Source organism: Belonocnema kinseyi, chromosome 2, assembly GCF_010883055.1.
Source record: "Belonocnema kinseyi isolate 2016_QV_RU_SX_M_011 chromosome 2, B_treatae_v1, whole genome shotgun sequence".
NCBI lineage: Eukaryota > Metazoa > Arthropoda > Insecta > Hymenoptera > Cynipidae > Belonocnema > Belonocnema kinseyi.
In genome coordinates, this window is record NC_046658.1 from 987228 (window position 1) to 1003379 (window position 16152).

The 16152-nt window shown below is 34.6% G+C and overlaps 1 protein-coding gene across 1 annotated transcript in view; it reads left to right on the forward strand.

Annotated features, from left to right (window-relative positions):
- The first annotated feature begins 12448 nt into the window (after positions 1-12448).
- LOC117167837 (putative nuclease HARBI1) overlaps positions 12449-16152 on the forward strand; it is a 7846-nt gene continuing 4142 nt past the window's right edge. The window contains exon 1 of the mRNA XM_033353042.1: positions 12449-12582. Coding sequence (XP_033208933.1) covers positions 12449-12582 — 134 coding nt within the window. The remainder of the gene's footprint in view (positions 12583-16152) is intronic.

Below are 16152 nucleotides of genomic sequence, written 5' to 3' on the forward strand. Positions count from 1 at the left end.
TTCTCCCGATATCCTCCTACGCCTTTCTTAGAGCCGCGTTGTTCCTACATTTCTTGCCACACAGGTTCAATTTCCCGAACAGTCCAATCATTGAGGATAGCTGTGAATATCTTATACAGTGTGTTCAGACGAGTGATTGGCCTGTAATTCTTCGGGTCAGCTAAGTTGCCTGTTTTCGGCAGGAGTATTGTGCGCCCTTTCACCAAACACTTCGGAATTGGCTCTTCTGAGCCGTAATTTCACCTCATATTTCTTCATATCTCTTAATACTTTTTTCACCTCCTCGGTAGTGATGGATGGACATTCTTGATCAGGTGTTACGAGGGCACTACAGATCTCCTTAAAGCTATTTATGTTTTCTGAGTCTTCGTCCATTCTATGCTGCACTTCGTAGACTTCGCTGCAAAACACTTTGACAGCCTCTGGTTTGGGCGGATGGTCTACAGTAACTGGAGCGTCTTAAAAGAGTGGAAATGGGTCAGAGAGAAACTGTTCATTTCTCTGATCCACCTCTCACTCCATTCTAGACTTCTCTTAGCGTCAGATAGTATCCGTATTCTCTCAACAATATGCTGCCTGATGGTCAGCAGCTTTGACTTGTTGAGTGTGTGATAACGGGTCCGGAGTTCGCGCGAGAACTTTTGAAACTTGGCGGTAAAGTTCCTACCAGATGTGATGTAGTCAATCACACACTGAATGCGGGACGCGTAATGTCTTGCCCAGCCTATCTTTATGGCGAGTAGATGCATTCGTCGTTTGATCTTATGATCAACCATTGGTTTTGTTCTACGATTCGCATTGGCCAAAGCTCTCGCTGCATTATACACACAATAATTGATAGCCCAGAGGTCGGATTCTTCGAAAAAATGTTCACGAAGCTCGTCATCTATTTCAGCCAGATCTTTAGACTTGAGAGAAACCTTGGTGTTGATGTTTCTCCGGGTCCTAAGGTATCGCTCTTCCTCTATCGGATGCCTGCCCCCGGTTGGTCTTAGTGTCGCCTCTCTTTCTCTCTTGCCAGCTTGTTCTAGCTGTGGTAGAGTAGGCGGTCCGCTTGCATAGTCCCTTTTTTGCAGTAGTTCGGCATGGTTTCGCAGATGTTGATGCGAAAAGCCATGTAACCCCGTTCAGGGGCCACAATCGCATCGTAGCAATCTAGCAAGTCGCAATTTAGTGGCTCCGTCCACCTAAAGTTCCCGAGATTCCGTCGATCCATCACATTGAATACATATTCATTGGTTCCCCCAGTTCTAGAGTGGTCGGAATTGTTGGCCGACCCATAGTCGGGAACCATGCGCGTTCTGTTGTTTTGAACCGCACTTTCTACAACTATGTTTTGTGCTATCATTGTTGTTCCCACTAGAAGCTAAGGAAAGGAGTTTGACCATCCTTGTAGAGCCCCGCATGCACCTTCGCTTGGGAGTTAATTCCTTGGGGACGACCCCTGGAAAATTGTCCGTGACTGCCTATCCAGTTTTGTAACCATATTCAGCAGAAACACTTGGATAGGAACCCTCTATCCGCAACCCGATGACGGGTTCGGTGGCTTTGTCATAGGCCTTTCAGTTTGATTCTAGAGAAATTAAAACCGAACCGAATGACGGTGCGGATGATTAGTCTGGGCACAACTGAGGGTACAAATTGTATGTACGTGTGAGCATGTGTGGCTACAAGCTTTTCTTAATAACAAATGAGGACAGTGAAATATGTTTAGAAAAATTCAGATAAACGGAAATTATAAAAACATTAATTACAAAGGCAAGAAAATGCAAAAAATTACAACTACGAAAAACGTGTTAGTTTAAACAATTAAACTCCTGATTCGCGTCGCTTTTCCACTTAAAATGCACCCAAGGAACACGCCTTAACTTAACAGGATGCAATAATGATTTTTTATTATAATATAACATTTTTTAATAACAATACAAGATTATTAAATTTTTACGACAAGTGCTATATCACAAATTAATGTAATGATTTCACACATTAATTTAATCATTTTTATATTATAATATAACATTTTTTAATTACAATACAAGATTATTAAATTTTAACGACAAGTGCAATATCACACATTAATGTAATGATCTTAGTGCACCGAGATGAAAAAGAGAGCAATAAAGAAAAATAGTAATTGTATTAACATTTTAAGATGTATGAATATTTCAGACGATGGGTCTCTTCTTTTTTGCGGCTGTAACCTTTAAAATCAAAACATTGTATACTGCAAAGCTTTGTGATTAAATTATTGTAGGTACTTTACCTGACTTTACGTATGGGCAATTATTAGGTGTTATTAGCAACCTTCAAGTTTTATGTCCTACTTATTTTGAATAAGGAAATTATTTAAATATTATATTGTTAATTGATTTAAAAATATATATATATATATATATATTTGAAACATTCTAAATGAAGCAAAATCCATTTTATGTGGTTTATTTTAATGTATACAAAAATTAACAAGTATTTATCTTCACAATAATTTATTATATGCACAGTATTTTCAGTATTATTCTTGTTGTGGAAAAAATAATGAAATGTAGTATGCAATTCATATTTTTATAATTATAAACTATTACCGCTGCAATGGAATAATTGATATCTCTTCTTTCAATTACATAGAATTAGAGTTCTAGTATTTAAATGAATATTTTGCGTATAAAAAACCTTTTTATGCGTACATTTTTCATCATTTGTAAAGCTTATTAACAAGAAATTGAGCGAGTTAGAGTGAGTTTTGAATGAGAAACCGGGGTTTTTAATGGGCCGCCTAATTATTTTCTTGTACCCATTCAGTAGCGATTATAAATCAGCATTAACCAATAGAGCAACAATAGTTCCGATAGAAAATTATTAATTTAAATAAAACAAATTTAACTTAAATAGTTCAAATTATTTATTAAAAACTAGTTAAATGGGCAGCTTTTAAGAAAATCTCTAATCAAATGTATTGCTAGATACTTCTCTTTCGAAATAATTCATTCTTTAAAATTGTAATCTACATATTCTACTCAGTTAACCATAACCTGAGGCGACATACAATTGTCATATTTACGCTTATTGAAAATTGCTGTGTGTATATCGTATTTTTACTATTCGTTGTGTTCTTTTAAGAACCCCATTTCATATTGAATCACAACCCATTCATGTGCACATTAATGAATCGTAGAATGCCCATAGGAATTATTTCAGTCTTATTCAACTCTACCCAGTGGGAACAACATTTTAAAACGTGATTGGAATGTCCTAAAAAGGTTTCTTAAACGTACAAGTCAAAAGAATTCATTTGAACGTTTTAAAAACTGTCTTAAGTCAGACAAAATATTGTTCTAAAAACGTTTTAGGTTTGAAATATGACTTTAAAAAATATGACCAACCGATTGCATTTTCATTCTTTCAATCGGCAAATGACAAATACGCAATTCAAACCGAGTGGATTTTTAGCGGTTCTTTTTCCTGGGCACTAAGCATTCATTTCTAATGTGGAGATTTTTTTAAGGTTCAGAAATACAGTTATATTAGAACTATATGTATAGTTGTATATAATTAGATTAGAAATTATAGATATTGATAGAAAGTTTCTTCTGTTCCCAGTTATGGGAACAGTAAAAATAAGGAATAGTAAAAATAAAAACTAATATTAAAACTTTAAAATTTATTATTATTTATTTGTCCATCGCCAAATTATTTATCATAACTATTAAATTATATTTGTCTAATTATAAATAGATTATACTTTGTTATTACATATTATATAATTTTTATTATATTAGTTCATTATTAATCTGACTTGAAATTAAAGCATTAAAATTAAATTTTTAATATTAATGAATTGATTCTCGCCGTCAATTTCGGAGCCCTAAACGGAAAGATTCGGGAAGCGGTTCCCCTCCAATCCTTTCCGAATCGTATGGGAACTTTGATTCCGATTTCTTTCCGAATTTCGAGCTGTACCATGGACCTTTCCGAGTCTTTCCGAATGTCCCACTCTCCGACTTCTTTACGATCATTTCCGAATGTCGTTTTTAGGACGTTCCAATCACGTTCTAAAATGTTGTTCCCACTGGGTAGAGTTGAATAAGACTGAAATAATTCCTATGGGCATTCCACGTAAAAAGAGAGTTACAACTAAATAATCATTATGTTGAGACAAGCGGTTCAATGAAGGTCTTCTGAAAGCAGAGAAGCTCGACGCAGAAAAATAACTGCAGACAGATATTCTTTGTTTGAAGTAGAACAATGTATTTTTCTTTCTTTGAATACACCTGCTTGCACTCTTAACGATAGTTCGCTCGCAACTTTTTGCTCTCCAGTGAGAACGCTTTCACGGCTTATTGTATTCAGACACGTTCGGCCACGATCGACTTCTCAAGCCCTTCTTCGTTTCGCCCTGTAACAAAGTTACAAGCACCCCGCTATTGTACGGCCCTGCCATCCCATGATTCCGAGTGGGGAACAACACCCCCAGTCCATAATTACCGAAAACCTGCCCCGAGGAGCTCAGTCTTGAGTCTTGCGCTCCCTGCACGCCTGCCTAATCATGTACACTCTGCACCCTCTCAGACTCTTGGTGATTTGGGATGCACAGCGTTAGCTGTGCATCCCAAATCACCAGGAGTCTCCAGACGACGCTTCCAGAGCTTGACAGCGTCTTTCTTGAGATTACCAAATCCACTTACGGTACCTGGGCATCACCGCTCGAGTGCCCTGTCATCTTGATCGCTCACTCTTGGCTTCGCCGCTAGGTTCGAGCCTTACCAGATCTCCCACTTGTATGCTAATCAGCTTAAGTTTGGTTAATAAACCACAGTTATATTTAAATTGTTGGATTATTAACTTCACCTTGTTTCTCGACGATTCTAGTTCCTAGTCCCATTCCTTAATTTGTGAGATCCCTCACAAATTTGGCGCCCTCCATTAGAAAACTTTCTTTTTGTTTGTGTGAAATTGTTTTTGAAATTTAACGAGAAAAACTGCGAGTTGAAATGTGTTTAGATCGATAAAGTGCGGGTAGACTGTTATAGATGCCCGTTAAAATAGTTGGTATACTTCGCGTGTTCACAAGCTCTGCCACCTTTAACAAAATAAAAAATTACCCTGAGAAAAACGCCTTATCTGTACTCCATGTAACAGGATTAGATAAGTGAGGGGCTTAAACAAAAAAATCGTAAACAAAAATAAATAAAATACGGTTGGAAAAAACGGAAATGAATTTCGGAAAAATAAAATGGGAAAATAGAATTAACTAGTAAGAAGAAACTAGATAGAAAAGAACAGATAAGAAAGTTAACTAAAAACTAGAAGAAAATTGAGCAATAAATGCGAAAGTTACAAAAAGAAGCAGCGTCAGTAACGAAAATTGGCGCGCGAAATAGGAACCAGTGACGTCATACAAACAACTCTAACACTTCCCGCCCCCAGTGGATAAGTCCGCAACGTGCCGGTTTGTAACCAGCCGTAAAGAACCCCTGAGCTAGTCCGTAAAAAAGAAGAAAGGTGTTAGATAAAGAATTAAAAAATTGAATAAAATTAAGGTCCGGTATAATAAAAATTATTACAAAAATGGTAAATCCAGTCGAAAATACAAGAGAAAATAGGGAAACTAATGAAATTCCGGAAATTATATTGGAAGAAAATAATGAACAAGCAGATGCGGGTAATTTTGAAAATGAAAATATTATTATTCAATCGGTTAAAGGATAAAATAGAATAGAAGAATTAGCAAGAAATTTGAAATTAGAATTCTTATCGGTACGAAATAGAGAGTTAGAATGGGGGAAAAAGATACAAATCAAGCGAAAGGTGCAATCCCAAGAACGACAACACATAAAAAAGAGAGAAAGTAACCCAAACCCAAACAGACAAAACCATACCTCACATAGACGCGTAATTGGAATACTATCCCCAAATACTGAGAATACATTGGGTAAGTGGAGTCTCGAAAATGGGAGCAGTAGAAATTGTGAAAATAATGAATTAGAAACATATAGAATAGATAGGGAAATTGAAAAGAAGATAATAGAACTCGAAATATTAAAAAGAGATAGGGAACGATTAGAATTGAGTAGGTTAGAAAGGGAAGAAACTTCTAGAAAAGAAAGAGATAGGATAGAAAAAGAAAAAGCAGAGAAAACAAGAGTAGGTCGATAAAAATTACGAATGGAAATAGAAAGACAAGAGAAAGAAAATGCGAGAATTAATAACAGAACGTTCGAAATTGATTCTTTTTTAGATAATAATAATGAATTTTGGAATGAGGCACAAGAATTAATAAATTTTGAAGAAAAGAATAATGATAAAATAAAAAAAAAAGAACTTTCAGAAGAAATAAAAAATTTTAACGATAAAATGGGTCGAATTTTAAATTCAAGTCAAAATTTAATTTCTCAAAGTAATAAGTCAAGAAATGTGCAAAATACGGCTTACTTCGAAGAGACAGAATTAGATTTTAATCAACAAATGCCCTTGTTAGCAGGTGCACGGAATAGAATGACAATAAATAGGGGTAGCGGTCTAGGGGTCGAATACTCATTATCGAGACCGGTGCAAAGGCAACACGGAAAATAGTCCAACTTATTTTTTAAATAATTTAATAAGATTTAAAAGAGGGTATAAAATTAAAGAACGAGACATTTTAGAAAATTTAGATGCTGTTTTCGAAGACGAAGCATTAGATTTGTTTCAGGTAAATTAAAAGTAATTGGTAATATTTAGATCAATTTATTGAAGATTTTAAAGAAACTTCATTAAATGAGGGATATACTGAAACAATTAAAAATAAAATAAAATTTTGAAATAAGAAAAAAAAACAATTATTTGAAAATTTAATGCCACGTCCAAGCCTGGAATGGCAACAATTAAGCATTTTAGATAAAGAGGATAATAAAAATAAAAAAAGTAAAAATGATCCAGGAATAATTCTCCGCAAATACCTGCGCTTTTATATAATGCGGAAGAAAATAATAGCAAGTCAGAAAAAAAGGAATAATAAAAATAACAATGAAAAAAATTTAAAAGATGAAAATAGTAGGGATAATAGGAATGGTGAAATAAATTCAAGTCGACAGGATTTTATGGATTCAAACTTAGGAAACCAAAATTTCAATCATAAATCACGAGAACCCTTAACATGCTACAATTGCGGAAAAATAGGCCATTTTCGACGGGATTCTTGATCAGGGAAACGCATAGGTCGCTATTGAAGGCGGAAAATAGCAGACAAAACCAGATGCCGCCAGAAATACTTGACACAGACACAAATGACTCGGACGAAACAAGATATTACCTTATGGTAGATTTTGAAAATGATAAATTTGAAATGTTAGTTGACACCGTTGCAACTCACTCTTATATAGGTGAAAAATGTATAAATAAAGTAAAAGAATTGGATTACGTAATTAAAAACCCAATAAGTGACACATTAATGGTAGCTAATGGAAAAAATATTTATTATTCAGACTGGTTTCAAATTTAAGATCGATAGGAATAATAGGAACCGATATGATTCAAAGATTAGGTTTAAAAATGGTTGATGAGAAAAAGATTTGGTGGTTACCACAATTACCAAATATTAAATATGCGATTAATTCAAAATTAATTAAACGCAGGAGCCAATAATTAAAGAAACGAAAGACAATGAGAATAGGGAAAGTGATAAGAGTAAATTGAAATTCGGAACGAAGGTTAGCTTGGGAAACGACATGCGAGAGAAAGAGACAGATTTGCTACCGTGCGAAGTCTCTTCTCCCGTTTCGCCACATACCCCACTCCAACCCCTCCTTTCAGGTGATGCAGTAGACTCGATCCCGTCAGCAACCCAGCCGGCACAGAGTGTGGGGGAGCATGGGGCCCGCACACACTAGACCCCACATGGCGAGCGACGCAACACTGGCACGTGCAAGCGTGGGCGTACAGAGATTAGATAAGCGAGCTAACCAAAATATAGAGAAAGTAAGGAAAACAAATAAGGATAGAAACAAAATAAATACAAAGTTACAGGTGAAAAATAAAGATGGAAATTTAAATACAGAATTTAAAGGGCCATTTAAATGCAATAAAGAGAAAGTTGATTATAAATTAAAGACGGCATTAGATGAAAAGAAAGAAAAAAATGATTCGATAATAGAAGAATTATTCGCATATGAAAAAGTAATTGGTATAATTTTAGAAATAATGCCGTAATAAATAATAATATTACGCGCGTAAAAATAGAATAGAAGAAAAATTTAGAATTTTGCGAGGAAATTTCTGAATTCATAGTAGAGTTGAATGAAGCACAACAAGTGCAATTAGAAAATCTGGTGAAAAGAAAATTAATAGATCAGGGAACAGAATGACAAAGAAAACCGAATGGAAAATATAGATTTTTGTTTGGATTTTAGGAAAGTAAATAAAATCACTAAAAAAGATTGATATCCAATTCCGATAATGTTTGTAATGTTTGTTTATTGTTGTTTCGCATTGTTGTTTCGGGCAAAGGATTGTATCAGTTTGAGAGGATGCTATTTGAATTAACAAATGCTCCTGCTACATTCCAGCGCCTGATGGACAGAATAATAACACCAGAATTAAATCTGCATGTATTCTGTTATCTCGATGATATAATTATAGTCTCACAAATTTTGAAGAACATTTAAAATACTTGGAGATTGTTTTAGATCAAATTAAAAATTCAGGTTTAACAATAGGTTTAAAAAAATGCGAATTTGGATGTTCCAAAATAAAATATTTGGGTTTCAAAGTAAATGAAAAAGGATTACAAGTTGATGAAGAAAAAATCGAACCAGTTTTAAATTTTTCAAGGCCAAAAACAATTAAACAACTTCAACGACTTATAGGAATGGCTTCATGGTATAGGAAATTTATCTCTAAAGTTTCAGAAATTATGGAACCATTACAAAAGTTATTAAAAAGGGAAGTAAAGTGAGAATGGTCTGACAAACAGGAACAGGCTTTCACGACAATTAAACACTTACTAACGATAGCACCAATTTTAGCCTGTCCTGATTTTGAAAGCCCATTCCAACTTGAAAGTGATGCTAGTGACATAGGTTTAGGAGCTGTTTTAACACAAACAATAAACGGCGATAATTATGTAATAGCGTTTGCAAGTAGATGTCTGAATGGAGCTGAACGTAAATATTCAGCTTCAGAAAAAGAATGTATAGCCGTACTCTCGGCGATTAGAAAGTTTAGACCATATTTAGAGGGTTATTATTTTAAGGTTATCACGGATCATATTCTATTAAAATGGTTAAATAACTTAAAAAATCCAACAAGTTGATTAGCAAGATGGGCTTTAGAATTGTTAGAATACGATTATGAAATTCTATAGAAAAGGAAATTGAAGATAGCTGGTATAAAAATAAAATGATTCATGTAAAAATAAAACCAGAGGAAAATCCTTATTGGCGAATACGCGATAATCAATTATGTTTTTATAGACCCGACCCTCTAAAATCAAGCTTAAATTTAGATAGCAACCGGTGGAAATTAACAATACCGAAAGAATTGCGAAAAAAAGTTTGTATTGAAAATCATGATATTAAACAAGCAGGTCACTTAGGTGACCTGCGTTAAAATATGTGAAAGAATGCGATATTTGTCAGAGAATAAAACCAAAAGTAAACAATCAGATAGGTTTTATGGGAAAGCGAATAATAGAAGAACCATGGACGGTAGTAGCATCTGACATGATGGGTCCATTACCAATGACAAAATTGAGAAATCAATACATTTTAGTTTTTGTTGATATGTTTACAAAATGGGTAGAAATAATTTCAGTAGAAAATAAATGATCGTCAACCATTGAAAAAGAATTTCATAAGCGTATAATTTCTGAATGGGGAATACTTACAATTTTGTTTACAGATAATGGAAAAGAATATGTAAATAAGTCAATAATTAATTTGACAAAAACTTTTGGTATTAGACACTCGAAAACTCCTAAATATCATGCACAAGTAAATCCTAAAGAAAGATGCAATAGGTCAATTAAAACACCTATTAAAGCGTATTTAGAAATAGACCATAAAACATGGGATGAAAATTTAGATGATCTGCAAATTGCGTTCAATACTAGTAAACATTCGTCTACAGGTTTTAAACCAGCTTTTTTAAATTTACGTAGAGAACTTCAACCCATACAAGCTTTGATACGAAATCTAGGTATTATAATTTAAGACGTAGACCTATAACTTTTTAAATTGGCGAGCGAGTACTAAAAAGCAATAAAACATTGTCAAATAAAGGGAAAGGAATGGCTCAGAAACTGAACAAACATTTTGAAGGAATATTTTTTATCAAAGCAAGAATTTCACCAACAATTTACGAATTAAAAACGAAAAATGGAACATCACTAGGTAATTGGAACGTAAAATATATAAAAAAATTTATTAGTAGAGAATAGATTTTGATTAAAATTTTTCTTTTTGGTGCGAGGTATGGAGCCTGTTAAGAAACCAACCCCCTCTAAATGAGACGAGAGAGGAAAGAAGAATAAGAGGAGAAGAGGAAGGCAAGTTAAAGAAGGAGAAGATAGAGAAAGAGATGACAGAAGAAATTTAAAAAATAAGGGATGAGGCATGTAGAAAAATAGCAAAAGGGAATAGAGAAGAAAGACGAGACATTGATCATGCAAGAGCAAGACACGAGGAAAAGAAGCACAATGAGAAGATTAAAAAACTTGTTTATACAGAAAGATTAAGAAAAGGACTAATATCAAGAGAGGACTGGGAGAAAATGATAGCCTGGAGGAAAGAACAAGAGGAGAAAGCCAGAAGGAAGGAAATGGAGGATCGTATAGAGGAAGTAACAAATAAATTTAAAAAAACAAGAAGAAGGGTGGCGGCACAAGAAAAATAATTAATAGGATATTTGGTTATTGTAAAAATTAAAGACAGATTATTAATAAAAGTTTCACTTCTCATAAATAACAAAATAAGCAATTCTGATGACTCTTTACAAACACAACAGAAAGGATAATTTTACTCGTTTCATACACCACAGATATAGATATTTTTTGAAATTTAATTTAATAATTCAATTTAAATTTGATTAAAAGAAACGAATTTTACAAAGAAAATTTATGAGTTGCAAATAAAAATAAATACGGCTATAAGAGGCTAAGTTTGATTTTCACTTAAAAATAAAAGTAGATTTTAGAGATAAGTTAATTTTCAGGAAAGAAGAGTCACGGAAAAGCAGAATCTTAAAGGATACTCATAGGAATGAATAACACAGAAAATTTAAAAAAGATATATTAAGATAAAAAATTTGTAAAAAATATATTTCAAATAAAACTTTAGATTCTACATGTTTTTGAAATAAAAAGAGAAAAAAGATATCAAGAAAAGAATCAAAATTTTATTTTATTAAAATTAAAATTTTATTTTTGTGTTAAATTATGTTTCAGCTTATAAGAAGATGATTGAAGAAATAAAGATGTGGCAGTGCAGGCATTGCGAGAGGATGGTTCCAGTACAGCTTTGCATTATTCACGATACGTACTGTGAACAGATGTCGAATAGGACAAAAAACCACCACACTGTTCCTGATTGGACAAGGACCAAATACATAAAAAGAGGCTGGGCAGAGGCAAATCAAGAGTTCAAGGAAATTATAAAGATTGCTCTAAGTAAGGAGAAATGGACAGAACTTAAACACAGACAAACAACACAAAAAGTACAAATCAAGAAAAACAATGAAGAAGATGACGGTTATATTCAGCTAGATCTGACAGGGGAAGAATCTTGCCTGACACTCAATGACGAAATCGAAAAAACTGAAGAATTGCTAAAAAAATAAACGTCGTCCCATACAGAGGGGGGAGGTTGTAACAAAGTTACAAGCACCCCGCTATCGTATAGCCCTGCGATCCCATGATTAGGAGTGGGAAACAACACCCCCAGTCCATAATTACCGAAAACCTGCCCCGAGGAACTCAGTCTTGAGTCTTGTGCTCCCTGCACGCCTGCCTAGCCTTGTGCTCTCTTGCGAGATCCTTTACAGCCCTCAGATAAAATGCGATGACATATCTTAACACTTCCGCCATCTGAGCGTTTTATGCACAGTCCCAGATTCGTATATAATTCAATAAATCCATTCTTTGGTAACGCTTTGGTGAAAATATCAGCCAACTGAGCCTCGGTAGGTACGAAGATTACATTGATTTCACCGTTTTCGACTTTCTAGCGAATGTAGTGAATCTTCACGTCAATATGCTTTGTGCGCTTGTGAAATTCTTGATTATGAATTAAACGAATCGCGCTCTGATTGTCGACGTACAATTTTGTCGGTTTGTTTTGCAGGTACCCTAGTTCACTCAACAGTGCACGTAGCCGCATGGCCCCTCGCTGCTGTCGATGCCGCGACATACTCTTATTCTGTCGTACTCAACGATATAAGTTTTTGTCACTGATACGACCACGTTACTATTCCGTTTGCCATGCAAAACGCGGAACCCGTGGTTGACCTTCTAGTCGCTATATCGTTCGCGAAATCTGCATCTGAATATCGTGCAAGTTCGACTCCCGATTTTGATGCTCGAAATTCGATTCCCATGTTTGCTGTCTTGATCAGGTACGCAGTGGTGCGCTTCACTGCTCGCCAATGACTCTCATTGTGCTCATTCTAAAACTTACTCACCACATTGATCGCATATGCGATATCTGATTGTACCGCTTTCAAAATTGTATGAGGATCCGGCAGCTCGGAAACCCCTGTTCCTCGAGTAATACCGAATCTTTCGATAACTTTCTTTGCGTAGGCCTCTTGATGTACAAACATCGACCTTGACTCGCAATCTCGACTTATTTGCATTCCAACGAAGCTGCTGCAATCCCAGATCGTTATCTCGAATTCTGTTGTTCACTAGACGCTCGAGCTTCTTGAATCGCTCGTATACGTCTGACTTATGACGAATGAAATACACAAATCGAAAAATTGTCGTCTTAACACATTACATTTAGAAATAAATTGTCGCATTAATTATAATATATCACTTTATTATTTAACTTGCATTTGTTTAATTTTTTTTAATCAGAATTTTCCTAATCAAATGTATTACTTCATACTTCTCATTCGAAAGAATTAATTCTTTAAAATTTTAATCTGTATATTCTACTAAGTAAAATATAACCTGAGGTGACATACAGTTCGGAGATTCACGCTTATTGAAAATTACTGTGTGTGCATCGTATTTTGACTATTCGTTGTGATCTTTTAAGAACTCATTTTCAAATTGAATCTCAACCCATTCATATGCACATTAATGAATCGCAGAAGAATTCCCATAGGAATAATTTCAGGTTAGTCTCATTCAACTCTATTCACTAAGCATTTTAACAAATGTGGAATGGCATATTTAAAGCACCGCGCTCAGGTCAACGATTAAAAATATGGCCAACTGATCGCATTTTCATTCTTTCAATCTGCAAATGACAGATACTCCATTCAAAACGACTCGATTTTTATCGATTCTTTTTTCCTGGGTTATCACATCTAAATATTCTAAATTTCGAATATTCAACTTGCCCAAGTCTCATTTGAAATCACTACAATAAGCCCTTGATAAAAAGCCTTCTTTATATGGTAAAAATAATACACTATGAAATATAAATTTCACTGAGCTTGGCTGAATGATGAAAAACCTTAACCTTAAAAAATAACTGAGCGGCATGTACAATCCTTGTTGATGCAATGAGGGGGGAGGTTCGCCACCTTTTGATGTCTCGCGACAAACATGGCAGCGCCCACATGTTCATATTTTCATGCACAGTTTGTCGGCAAAAATGCCCCTGCGCATAATCAAATAGCACATTGTAAGATGGTGGCTCTCCCCACTCATGGAATTCTCCCCATCCCGTGGATTCAACCCCACTCGCTTAGTTAGGATGGCATGCCTAGTCCCGTGTTTCCTATGCCCATGTTCGGTACAAATAGCCCCTATACCAGCTCCCCCTATTTGTATGGAAAAGCTCCGAATATTTCTACCCACATTTCAGTGCACGTAGCCGCCGCCTTATCATTATGGCTGCGACTATTTCGCCGTACATGTATGTAGAAATAGCGAACGGTAGCTTATTTGGACATACAAGTATGACGAAATAGCCGTGCTAGCTAATTTCGACATACAATTATGGCCAAATAAGGACAATATTTTATTTCACCCTTTCGAAATATATGCAGGAGGGACTGACGGTCAAAATAAGGGGACTAAGTTATTTATCATTATATGGTAGATTATAATAAATATATTAATAATTAAAAAGATATAACTGCGCAGTAGTTATTTTTGACTATGCAATTGCCTAGTAGTGGGAAACTGTATAGGTTCTCATATGGATTCTAACGTGGGAAGTAGGAACCAATACCCTTAAAATAGAATCATTTAGGATTATATATAGGATCTTATATAGGTCACTTATAGAATCCTTATATACAATCCTATCAGTGAACTTTACAAGCACCTGTATAGGTGTTTGCAGTAAGGCAGAGAAACATGAGCATGAGAGGCGAGTTAACCTCAAAATCTAAAGAAATGTCTCGTAGGTGGTTCTAGCCACCGCTGACAGTTGGCGATAAAATCTAATCCGCGGAATGTAAATTTCGTTATACTTCGCTATTATAGCTACGAACGAAACATTTCAATTTTAGAAAAGTAAAAATAAATTTTTAATGATAATAATATATTGTTAATATGATATTACTAATAATCTTTGCTTAATGTTAGAAAGTTGCGTATTTTTTTGAAATTTCTAACTGTGTTTTGCCTTTCTAGTAATGAAGAAATAATAAATAAACATTCGATAAAAAACATTATAACCAATTGCTTGAATAGTTTAACATTTCAGAAGAAAACGCAACTATTAGCATTATTAAAGAGGAAGATAGTTATGAACAATAATAATTTTTGAGTCATTATTTTTGCTACGTTAAATTAATTTTTAGCTCACCCTAAGTGAAAAGTAGACAAATACTTGTAAATTTCAGAAAAAACGAAAGTTTCTAGCATTATTCAAATTGAATATTGATGAAAGTGGAAAATTGTGGAAAAAGCTCAAATTTTCTGACATTATTCTAATAGAAAATTGATACAATAAATTTTTTAACATATCAAGTTATCAGTGTAAAGTGGTATTTTATATACTAGAAGCAATTTATATTTAAAAAACGCAAAAAATCATAATTAGCGCTAAAAACTCGCAAAACTCATTTTTTCACTTATGGGGTTTTTCGGAAGCCTAAAAACAGAATGTGGGGAGGGTGGTGTTTCTTAAAAAGTAATTATTCATGTGTATTCTATGGCTGATTGCGAAAATGAAACTTGAGTTTCAGTTCAATTAATCTAATATTAAAATTTTGAATAAAATGTTTAAATAAACTTCTTTTTCCCAGGAAAAAAACCGATAGAAAGCGAGTCGGTTTGAATTGCGTATCTGTCATTCCCTGGCAGACCAAAGGAACCGAATGTAGCCTCTAAAAAGTACCCGTAAAGACCCCATTGGGTCCCCATTCGGTTCCTTTTTAAAAACTCGAAAAAAACAGCAAGATCAACTTGTAAACTGTTGAAATTCAGATTTTAAGTTAAATTTTCTATTAGAAACTCACGGATTAATTGCAATACTTTCTTTTTGCAGCGTTAAAAATGTAAAAAAATGTCATTAACTTCTGCTGAAGGTGACTTCAAGCACATCCATAATAGCTCAAGTAGCATGTTGCGCGCGAAGTTTAAACATAAACTTCTCTCTAACTTGCATAGCAGCGTTGTTGTCTGAGGTTTTCACTGCGTGGCGCTAACATCTAGAAAAAGTTCTTAAGGTTACCGACTTTGAAATTTTCAAATCGGATAATATCTTCAGTCTGTTCTTTGAGGGTGAAATCTCGAAATTTCACTAAAAACCAATAAAATTTAAGGTTTTGCAAAAATGGGCTTAAAATCGATACCGATGCCTTCCAAGGGTGACTTCGCGATGAAAAGTCATCAGAGGGTACTTAGAGGTCTGTATCGAGTCGCCAAAGTCACCCCATGCCAATCCTCATGGAGGGGGAAATGGCTCAAAATTTCGTATTTTCGAGTAAAATGCTTAAATAATTGTGCGGTCCCCTGGGTTATGTCTGTCTACGAGCACTCGAGCGTCTTTGCCACCT